Source organism: Sceloporus occidentalis, unplaced genomic scaffold (assembly GCF_023333645.1).
Source record: "Sceloporus occidentalis isolate IW3139 unplaced genomic scaffold, rSceOcc1.0.p SCAF_170, whole genome shotgun sequence".
Classification (NCBI taxonomy): domain Eukaryota; kingdom Metazoa; phylum Chordata; class Lepidosauria; order Squamata; family Phrynosomatidae; genus Sceloporus; species Sceloporus occidentalis.
Window position 1 is genome coordinate 1,843,544 of NW_028317150.1, and position 12,386 is coordinate 1,855,929.

At 37.1% G+C, this 12,386-nt stretch overlaps 1 protein-coding gene across 1 annotated transcript in view; it reads right to left on the reverse strand.

Annotated features, from left to right (window-relative positions):
- Positions 1-12,386, reverse strand: part of LOC149279351 (cyclic AMP-dependent transcription factor ATF-6 alpha-like) — a 73,825-nt gene that overhangs the window by 22,746 nt on the left and 38,693 nt on the right. The window contains exon 14 of the mRNA XM_089501312.1: positions 3,065-3,149. Coding sequence (XP_089357438.1) covers positions 3,065-3,149 — 85 coding nt within the window. The remainder of the gene's footprint in view (positions 1-3,064; positions 3,150-12,386) is intronic.

The window sequence follows — 12,386 nt, forward strand, 5'->3', positions numbered from 1 at the left end:
AGCCGATTATATGCATGGATATCATCAGATGACAATGGCAATGCTTGTAAGCACTGCATTTGTTCTCTGTCTCTACCGTATTTGCCTGATTATAAGACAACCCCCCAAAATCTGAATATTAATTTAGGAAAAAAGAAAAAGCCTGAATATAAGACCTATAGGGGAAAAAGTTTTACCAGTAAATGTTAAGTCATGTAAACTATTCATGTAAAATATTTTGTTTTTAATTCTTTTTATTTTCCAACCTGCCCCCCAGTTATGCACATCTGCCCCCAGACTTGTCACTCTGCCCCATAAATGCCTTAAACCCCCTATATGCCACTGTGTCCCATGATATGCTTTTTAACCCTCTAAATGCCACTGTGCCCCCAGAAATGCCTGATACCCCTATATGCCACTCTGGCATTTAAGGAGTTAAAAGGCATATTATGGGGCAGAGTGGCATATAGGGAGGTATAAGGCATTTCTGGAGGCAGAGTGGCATATAGGGAGGTATAAGGCATTTCTGGAGGCAGAGTGGCATATAGGGAGGTATAAGGCATTTCTGGAGGCAGAGTGGCATTAAGGGGGTTAAAAGGCATATCATAGAGCACTCTGCCTACAGAAATGCCTTATGCCCCCCATTTAACACCCCCCCAAACAAAATCTTACCGGTGCTTCTGACTCCCTGTGTGTTGCGCAGACCTTCCCCGGCTGTCAGAGACAATTCCCTGGTGAGGGGAAGTCTGATCTCTGACAGCCGGGGAAGGTCTGCGCGATGGACGCAGACAACCCCCGCTGCTAACTGCACCTCCTTCCAGCTGCAGCGGAAGTTGTCTACACGAATCGCATAGAGGTCTACACGCTGCCCCGGCTACACACCGGGGACTCAGAAGCACTGGTGAGTTGGGAGGGGGGGTCAGGAAGATCCAGGTCCCCTGCAGCGCTGCGGGGGATCTAGATCTTAGTCTCATAGTCAGACCTATCTGAGGTCTGATTATAAGATGACCCTGATTATAAGACGAGGGGTATTTTTCAGAGAAAATAATCAAGCAAATACGCTATATCGATTTTAAACTTATAATGATGTTTTGGAAACAAATGCAGAATTATTTCTAGTGATATAAAAACTATAAACGAAAATATGTTAAAGCTTAAGCAAACAAAATTGAATTGTTGGCTGAAATGCAAAGATGGAAAATATGACATTTGTTAGGCTTGATTGCGTAAAAAAAAAGGTCAATTTCTCAGGACTCTCAAAAACCAAGTGTAAAAACTGCCCAGCCTGATGCAATAAAGAATATTTTCCTATAGTAGGAATAAGATGCAAAATAACTATTTTATAACAAACTTGTCTAAAAAACAGACTGCCTATCAATCATTATCGGAGTTCTACATAGAAAATACCAAAACATTAACCTTAAAATAAAAAAAGTAAAACACATGAAAAATTTACAATATAAAAAAGTTTTTCCTGTATATTTGTCAATGTTGTCATCAAAACCATCTACTTTGTGTAATATATTGAAAGATGTGGAGATGATGTTCACAGTTAGTGTTTCAACAGCTGAGGCAGAACGGGTGTTTTCTGCCATGAACATAGTTAAGAATCCACTTAGAACAAAACTTCAGTGGGGTATACTGCAGCACTTAACGCTCATTAAAATGGAGTTTTTTTCCTGAGTTTGAGGAATATGAGCCCAGCCGAACAATTCAGTATTGGCTTACATCTGGTGTGGACATAAGAGGCCTCATGAGGTTGACTCTGCTCAAAGTGAGCATGCCATATCCTCAACTTTCTTTTCTTGCTGTCCTTTCATTTGCGCCCTGCTTAGGAATGCTTCCCCAATCAACGAAAACCTCCTCTCTGATACCAATACTCTGCTAGCGTCTGAAAAATGGTGCTGGCTAGAAAGTTTTACATAACATCCACAGAGCAGGTGTTGTGGTTGCTATGCTTGCAGAACAGAAAAACTGCCTAGCGCAATATATAGATGAAACTTTATGCTCTTAGAAAATAGAACAAGTTAATTTAATTCGACTTCACATGTTTTATGTTCAGTTTAAGCTCATCCAGTGTATCCAAGCATGTCATTGAAAATAAATGGTATCATTAAGTTGCCTCCGTTTACTTTAGTTATTTTTTTGATAAATAAGCTACAATTCTCCTCTGGAAATCTGTTCTGTTTAAGCTTACTACCTAATTGCGTTTGCTGATTGCATTTACGTATTGTTAGATCTGTCTCCTAATTTGCTTTCAATAAAGACCTTATTTAAATATAGTTTTAAAGGGAAAAAAAATTGCATCAGGACAAATAGATTGGGCTACCATTTTAGTTCCTTGGACAAGTAGATTTTTCTTAAAAGTTCCACACCCCTGCAGAAAATGGCCAAAATATATATATTTGCTTCACCCACTGCTAGGGAAAATGTAATTGCTGTTGAAAGCAATTCTATACTTTCATGGAACTTTAGCATCACCATGAAATGATTCAGTTCACTGTTGGAAAAACAATACTCTTTTCTGTTTTCACATCTTAAGGGTTCATTTAACACTGTGATGAGGACAGACATATTAAGAGGGCTTAAGTCTGATTTTGGCATAAAATGTAGACAGTTTATGTTTACACCGGTCAAAGGCTTTTTTTCAATCATTTAATGTAACATTGAAATTGGAAACATTTATGGAAGACTGGGAAGACAAGGTTAAGCAAAGCACGTTCAGCTGAGCTAGAGACCAGGATATGGTCCAATACATTGTGCAATGTAAAATACGCCTAGTATTTTGTAGAATAATTTTGCTCAACTGTGATTAAAAAAAATAAAAAAGACTACCACAGCAACACCTAATTTAATCTAGAAATGTAGTTATTCTATTTACAATGCAACACAAGTAGTATTATTAATATTGTGAACAAAGATAAAACTACATTTTTTTATTTTTATTTAAGATTTTTATACATTTCATTAAATGTTTTTGATTTAGAGATCCCTTTTAAAAATATACAATTTAAAAATAAATGTACAGCATTAGAAGTGCATACATAAAAAACGAAAAGCCAAAAAACAAAAGATATGTACTTACCATTTACATTAGTTGATGGTAAAATAATTGAAATTTTTGGCCTGCTTGTCTTATTTCGGTTTGTGGCTGGTAACAATAGATGATCCTGTTAAACATTAAACAAAAAAAATGATATATTTTAGGTCCATGCCCATTTGTTATGTTATATCAAGGGTGTAAAATACACACTGTGTATATTTTGCGACGGTTTAAGCCAAAGGACAGCATTTAACTATATAGTCGAACAAAGACATTAACACATAATGCAAAGGAATAAAACTTTGCTAACCTTTTTGCAAGACAGTTTAACATTTAAAATCCTTAACTTCAAAATGTATTATGAAGAGTTAATCCCGGTAAGCCTCTCCTGCAGAAGTCCTTTATAATGCATAGTTAAATCGTAGGATAACTTTCAACAATAGTAACCCAGAGTAATTATGCATTATTTAGGGCCATCTTAACCCTTCTTGCTGGAAACTCTCACTTGTGTTGGTCCTTCATAACGTATAGTAAAGTAAGGTAGTTGACGTGTTCAGCAATTACACAAAGCACCTGTTAGTAAACAAACATACCAACATTGCAAATCAAGATTGCAATGCATGCTTTGTCAAGCCAAGGGATAGAATGTTTCATAGCATTTAGGTTTAGTATGAGATAGATAAGTATTAATGCATATTTTCACAGAAAGATACATTTCAAGGACACAGTCCATAAAATATTTTATTTTATATGACAACGTTGTTAAAAGAAGCAGTTTGATTACCAATAATTGACAACAAACTTGTTTTCAGTGAAAAAGATACAGACTGCATGACAAATGGATGTCATTACTTTAGATTGTGTCAAGGATTTTGATACTTCAGAGTAGTTTACAAATGTATACACAGAATTGAGAGAAAAAAAATCCTTCAAACAGGACTTCAACAAAAGCATGTTATGTTTACATATGATCTTTAATAGGGTAAAGAATGTAGTGCCATTTTTGCAGATGAAAAAAATCTGTGCGAGCAATAAACTGAGGCCATCTGGAAAAAAGGACAAATGCCCAGATGACACTGCTCATCGTCTTTCAGTGTGCGGACCAGGCATAGGACAGTAGCTGTGGAGGGGCAACTGGGCTGCTGCCTTGGATTAAGCCTAGGGAAGCACCCTAGGTAAATGCACCACTGAATACACTACCTGATTTCATACTTTGCCTTGGCACATATAGTTCTAAAAACTGGCATTTATGTAGTGCATACTTCACTTTCTTACTTAGTGTCTTCTCAAACATTAGAGTCACTAACTTATGAAACATGATCAACTGACAACAACATGTACAGCCAGCATATATTATTATATCCCTGGCTTACAAAAACACCATCTGCCTTAAACCACAGTAGTAAAATGTGAACGTTTGTACTATTTTAGCTTTATGTCTAATAAAGAATCAGTAACTGTCTGCTAAATTCTGTAAGCATTTCTCCAACATTCTATATACATATGTCCCTACCTGTATAGTCATTTCATTGAATGAAGACAGAAGAGGTTGTCAACCTCAAGTTTCAAATGTATACACTGATCAAAAAAATAAATATATATATATATATATATTTATTTTTTGTTAAATTAGGCAGAACACTTGCATTAACTGGTTTGACACAAGCTGGGATAGAGGACCAGGAAAAAGTATAAATATTTCCAGGCAGCAGATGGCCCATTTCTCTGCCAAACATTGCACTTTCATGGGCTTTACAGTACAAACAGAGGTCTCCAAAATGACAAAGCTGGCAGAGCCTTTGGAAAGAAATTCATAGATGGGGGGAGGCAAACATAAACAATGCTGCTTAGCACTTTTATTTTTTTTAATTATAAGCTCTTTAAGAAGCAGGGTGACATTAGATGTTGTTCACAATTCTGTCTGAGTAGACGTGTCATTCGTGTCTTTAAAGGAATAAAATATAGTACTGTATACAGTAATATAGGTTTAGCATTGACAAAAACCTGGTTTAATCTCTTTTTGTTCAAATAAACTTACTTTACCTAGAGACCTGAAAGCTGCCATTGTTTGCAGTCATGTGATATTTTGGGTCACTTTCCCTGCCGGGACACCATAGTGGAATGATTCTTTATGAACGTTCTAATGAAGTCCACTCCACCATAGACTTTCAGTCATCAAAGTGTCCGATTGGGTGAATCACAATGAGCCTTTTTATTGTTTGCCACAGGTACTATGATATTTTAAGCTCATAATAGTAATAAGGGTGGGGTATTAAAAATATCAGGATATGCTCTACTGGGAACAGCTTATAGTTTATGAAAGAATAAAAACCTTTTTTTTTTAACTGAATTATAGGTTAAATACAATCTTATGTTTTGTAGTGTTCAACATCAAAATATATTATATGCGCTTCTTTAATGTTCATCTCAAATAATTAAGATGAATTAATAATGGGAACCCATACAGTAAGAAAATATTTCATGTTCATTGATACAAAGTTCTTTCTGTAAGTGCTTTGTAGTAATTTTTATGTGTGTTTTTCGCACAGTGTGTTTTATACAGACTTCTATTTAGTACTTCTTCCTGCACATATAATGTTTAGATATGTCAATTAGCTCTTTAAGGTCAGTTGTAAGAAATCTGTATGAACATACATTAACCCCTTGATGACAATTGCCGGTCCGGGCACGTCACGGAAATTCATGTCGATAACGACAAATGACGTGCCAGGACCGGCACGTCATTAAACGGGTGCAGAAAGCGATCTATTTTCGCTTTCTGCACCGAAACGGCGTTGCTGTAATGCCTCGACCTGGCATCTCTGGCCCCTCCCCGGGGCGTCAACATCCGCCATACTTTGTATGGCGGCGGACGCCCGTTTTAAAAGCGTTTAGGAGGCGATCAACGATCGCCTCCTAAACTTAAATGGTGTCGCTGGAATGCCTCGATCAGGAGGCATCCAGCGACACCAAACACTTACCTTTGGATGGGCTGTGACCGCTCCGGAGAGCGGTCACAGCCGCAGCTGCCGGTGATCTTCGCCATCTGCAAGATGGCGGCGGTCCGGGAAAATTCAATACAGAAACAATAAAGTCTAAAAAGTTCGCTAGACGGTCTCCAGACCCTCTAGAGAACTCTGGCTCCACTTGCAGGTTGAATATAGGTACTGCATTCAACCATGCAAGTCAATGGAGCTCAGCTTTCTAATCACAGTGTGATTAGAAAAAATAAATTAAAAATAAAATAAAATTAATAATAATTAGAAAAAAAATAGTAAAAAAACAGTAAAATGTAAAAATAATTTCCCACTGATGTCACTATCAGGGGAACCTTCAAGTTGAAAAAAAATGTTAAAAAAAAAAAAAAAGGCAAAAAAAAAAAATATATATATAAAAAATATATTTTTGTGAGCAAGTCCTAAAATTAGCATATTAGCTTAAAACAATTCTCGCATGGAAAGAGTTAAAATACTGGCATATTAAATGCCCATGGGGTGTCTACTTTTAAAAAATGTATGATTTGATGGGGTAAATTGAATTGGCCGGGTTCAACAAGGTCCCAACACGGGGGGAAGGATGGCCACACATCTAATTTCCAATTAGAAAAATGCACACGTACCAAATGTGGCCTTTTAGTTCCCCCCAAAAATGACAAACCCATGCATGTGGGGTATCACTGTACTCAGGAGATGTTGCTGAACACATATTGGGGTGTCGTGTGACAGCGGCATATACCAGGAGCTGTAAATTCATACATAAAGTAGGTGTGTGTGGGAAAAATACACACACAAAAATACTACTGCAAACTTTAAAAAAATGCTGGTGGTAAAATGTGTGCATGCAAAGAGTTAAAATACCAGCATTTAAAATACCCTGGGGTGTCTAGTTTTCAAAAATATATAGCTTTATTGGGCACACTGAAATGGCCCGGCTCAAAGATGTACCAAATAGGGCATGGGCAGTGGATCCCCAAATGCCAAAGTGCAACATTGAAAAATGTGCATGCCCCAAATGTGGCCCTTTTGCCCCCAAACAGCCAGGCAAAATCATTCATGTGAGGTATCGCTGTACTCAGGAGATGTTGCTAAACACATATTGGGGTGTTTTTTGATAGTGACATATACCAGAACCTGTTTATTTATACCTAAAGTAAAATGTGTGTGAAAAAACAAATGCAAAAAAATTACTACCATAAAGTTTGACAAAGGCTGATGGTAGAATAAGTGCTTGGAAAGGGTTAAAATACCAGCATTTGGAATACCCTGGGCTGTCTAGTTTTCAAAAATATATGACTTGATGGGGTAAATTGCATTGGCCGGCTTCAAAGATACCCGAAATGGCACATGGGGGGAAGAATTACCAGATTTGGAAAAAATGGCTTTGAAATAGCAAAACGGTACCTGTACTTATTGCTCCATAACGTGCAGAAAAAAGCAAAAAAACATAAAAACATTGGGTATTTCTAAACTCAGGACAAATAGTAGAATCCATTTAGCAGGTTTTTTTATTACCTTTTATAGATGAGTAAAAGATTTTTCAACTAAAAGTTAGAAAGTCATTTTTTTCAAAATTTTTCACCATATTTTATACTTTTTTTAATAGTAAATAATATGATACAATCAAAACAATGTCATCTAAAGAAAGCCCTTCTTGTCCTGAAAAAAACAATATCTAATGTGTGTGGGTTCAGTAAACGGGAAAGAAGAAAATTACAGCTAAACACGAGCAGCGCAGAAATGTTAAAACGGCCATTGTCACGAAGGGTACAAAAAGTAAAATCAGCCTTTGTCACGAAGGGGTTAAACAAAATGATATGGCTACAACGCACCTGTATGTTTTGAAGCAAGGACAACAAAATGAGTCCACTTACCATACCGATTTTCAGTTAAACATATACACATTTTACATGAAGCCTTTCAATGAACCAGTTTCATCCTCATTTATATTGTGTTCAGGAAGATAGTGTTCATAATGTATCTTAATTGAAATGTTATTACGTACCATAGCAGGCATTCAGTGCATCATTCTTTCCTGTAACATTATCGTAATGGTCTTCAAAAGACCAAATTGTCTGTAATTGGCACTACCATTTGCAGGACTACATTTTCTAAGAATGAAATCTATAGCATTTGAAAATGAGCCAGTATCAAATTCATGAAAAGAGAAAGGAGTTCAGAATCTTAAAACAAATTAAAGGCTTAAGTCCCTGCATTTTGTTCTAAATTGCAGTTAGAATTACTGATGCAACTTATGTCAGGAGTGAGATATATTGTGGGAATCGTTGCAGCCAAATGTTATGTGTATGATTTGATTCCTAAATGAGCCATGCTACCTTTATGCAACCAAAAACACATATATTGATTTGATAACGATTAAGAAGTTTGCTTAACAGCATGTGTGGAGCCTATGTATTTCATATATAAAAAAGGCAACATTGCAAGTAAAGTATAAAACTGTAAAACGACAGTGATTTATACAAATACAATCCTCTCCCCTCCATATCATTATTCTGAAGAGTTTTTCTGTGTGGGTAAAAAAAATCCCAAATCCGCATAGCAGTTTTCGTCTTATAATTTCAGCCGGATGACATAATGGTCATGCACTATGCAGCCAGTGGAGCTGCTCACCAGGAGACGGATATCACTCCCCAGTAAACTAAATAGACTCTACATTAAACAGCACTTGCTCAGCAACAACAAAAAAGAAAAACTGAAGCTTTATTAAGGTTTTTTTCCTTTGTCACATTTGCTAAAACTCGCAAGATTAATATCTCAACTAATTTAGGAACAGTTCATTTCCAAATCACAATTTTTTATTTTTTTTTTAGAAATGCACATACCATCTGTTTGTGTAGACTGCCAGTCCTTTTTGACTAAAGTACAATTTCTAAAACTCCTTAACCCCTTAATGACAATTGCCGGTTCTGGCACGGCACGGAAAAACAAGTCGATTATGACAAATGACGTACCAGAACCGGCACGCCTTTAAACGGGTGCAGAAAGCGATCTACGTTCGCTTTCTGCACCCAAGGAACCTCGAGGCATTCAGCAACGCCACGATCGGCACCAGGGGCCATGTCTGGCCCCTCCCCGGGGCGTCAACAACCGCCATACATTGTATGGCGGCGGACGCCCGTTTTAAAAGCGTTTAGGAGGCGATCAACGATCACCTCCTAAACTTAAATGGTGTCGCTGGAATGCCTCGATCAGGAGGCATCCAGCGACACCAAACACTTACCTTTGGATGGACTGTGACCGCTCCGAAGGGTACAAAAAGTAAAATCAGCCTTTGTCACGAAGGGGTTAAAATGCATGCATGTACTAACTCCGAAGTACATATTAGTAATTTCGTGCATTGGCATGTTCTTCGAAAATACACTGTTTCTGTGTTCGATTCTGTAACCAATGCTAAAATTCAAAAGATATTGGATGTGTTCTCAATACAATTAAAATACGGGTAATGTTACATGTACATTAAAGTAAACTAATAAAATAAACTAGTTTTAAATATGTCATGAGTACAGGTGAACATAAAAGCTGTAAATATCTCCACAAAACATTTTCAGGTTTTAAGAAGGAAGCCCCCCATGCATTTGTAAAAACAATACCATGACAATTTGCATGGACCAAGCATGTATCACATACATTAGAGAATCCCTTTTAATATTTACTGATTGTTTAATGTTTTGTGCCATTTTATTTTAAGGGATATTTTTGCATATCTCAAGTTTAACAAAACAGTTTATCAGTTTATGCTATTGTGAGAACAGAATTTTCTTTTGTTTTAACCAGAAAAACATAATAGTAGGTTTGAGGGTAAACTTAATATTTCCAATTATTACACTGAATGACACACAATAAGCACACAAATTACATATGGTAAAAGGTGCTCTGTTTCTCTCTAAGAAAATCTTAATAAAATTGAATAATAACAGTTTAATAAACTTTATTGGTACATTCTAGCACAGTAAAATAAAAACCAACAGAAAAATCCATGGTTAATTTAAACAGCATGTAGCACACCACGACATATTCAGGTAGAAGAGTTGTAAGCAAACTTGCGTGCCAGCACCTTCTTCTCTCAACAAGGTTTCTAGCTATTTCCAGGATAATCAAATGCTTTTAAATCACTACCAGCTGCAACAGCTGAATGACCGCATTTACTTTGAAGATTCCGATCAGTTTGGAAACTGTGCTTGAAATGCTTGTTTTTTCCCTAGGCTGGCCCACATTGCCTTGCATTTCCCTTCCAGTTACATATTTGTGCAAAAATGAAAGCTGTAACTTATTCACGTCATTGCGCTCTCCCAGGGATGAGCTATATATTGTGTTGGCTATATTGTTATATTTGTTATACTACCTAGGGAGACAGACCATATATTCTGGTTAGGTGATAATCATTTGCAATGCAATAGCAGTTTTAACATATACTTCATATGGAAAAAACCCCAAAAAACCAATTTTTGTTATGTATTCAAAGAATCCCTCCGTTATTTAATGAATATATATACATACACATATATATATATATATATATATATATATATACACACACACACACACCGTATTTGCTCAATTATAAGACAAGGTTTTTTTCAGAGCAAATGCTTTGAAAAATATCCCTCGTCTTATATTCGAGGTTGTCTTCTAAATCAGACCTCAAACCCGGATCCGCTGGCACTTCCTCTGGGGGATTCTATGACAGAGCGCCGGCATCACATGGCCGGGGTTCAATGGTTTTCTGGATGCAGAGTCGCATATGGGTGTATAAGGCATATCTGGGGCAGAGTGGCTTATTAGGGAGGCAGAGTAGCATATAACACACTAGTAAAACTTTTTTTTCCTATAGGGTAGCCTTATATTCCGGCTTTCTTTTTTCCTAAATGTATATTCAAATTTTGGGGGGGGGGGTGTCATCTTATAATTGAGCAAATACGATTATATATATATATATTACACACACATGGTATTACATTTACATTAGACAATATTTATATATGTGACAACCTTTAATATGAAAAATAGCAATATATGGCTGAAAATATATATTTTTTTTAGTGTATAGATTAAAATATCCTTAATATATATTAATCTAAACAAAAAACAAAAAACAAAACCCCCACTGCCTTAATCAGGGACTGCTTTGGTTATGAGGTCATTACACCTCATAATGCTTGGGCTGGGGGAGAATGTGTGTATGTGGGTAAGTAACTGGCTCAGTGATAGGAAACAGAGGGTGGTTATTAATGGTACATACTCTGAGTGGGTGACTGTTGCTAGTGGGGTACCACAGGGGTCAGTTTTGGGTCCTATTCTTTTTAATATATTTATTAATGACCTTGTAGAGGGATTGCATAGTAAAGTATCAATCTTTGCAGACGATACTAAGCTCTGTAACGTGGTTAACACAATAGAGGACAGCGCACGATTACAAATGGATCTGCATAGGTTGGAGGCTTGGGCTGGGATGTGGCAGATGAGGTTCAACACAGATAAATGTAAGGTTATGCACATGGGGAAGAAAAATCCAGGCTGGGAATATGTATTAAATGGGAAAACACTGGGGACGACTGACATGGAAAAGGACTTAGGAGTTTTAGTTAACAGTAAATTTACCTGTAGCGACCAGTGTCAGGCAGCTGCTGCTAAGGCAAATAAAATCATGGGGTGCATCAAAAGGGGCATAGATGCCCACGACAAGGAAATAATTCTACCCCTGTACAAGTCACTAGTCAGACCACACATGGAATACTGTGTACAGTACTGGGCACCAGTGTACAAGAAAGATATAGTGGAGCTGGAGAGGGTTCAAAGACGGGCAACCAGAGTAATAAGGGGAATGGGAGGACTACAGTACCCAGAAAGATTATCAGAATTGGGGTTATTTAGTTTGGAAAAAAGACGGCTTAGGGGGGACTTAATAACTATGTATAAATATATAAGGGGACAGTACAGAGATCACTCCCAGGACCTATTTATACCCAGGACTGTATCTATAACAAGGGGACATCCTCTACGGCTGGAGGAAAGAAGGTTTCTACACCAGCACAGACGGGGGTTCTTTACAGTAAGAGCGGTGAGATTATGGAACTCTCTGCCAGAGGAAGTGGTGATGGTAAACTCAATAAAAGAGTTCAAAAGGAGCCTGGACGTGTTTCTTGAAAGCAATAATATTACAAGTTATGGATATTAGATTAATAGGGACAGAACGTTGATCCAGGGATTTATTCTGATTGCCATATTTGGAGTCGGGAAGGAATTTTCCCCCTGGTATGGGGCAATTGGCATCTGCTTCATAAGGGTTTTTTGCCTTCCTCTGGATCAACACAGTAGGGACACAATATGTATATAGGTTGAACTTGATG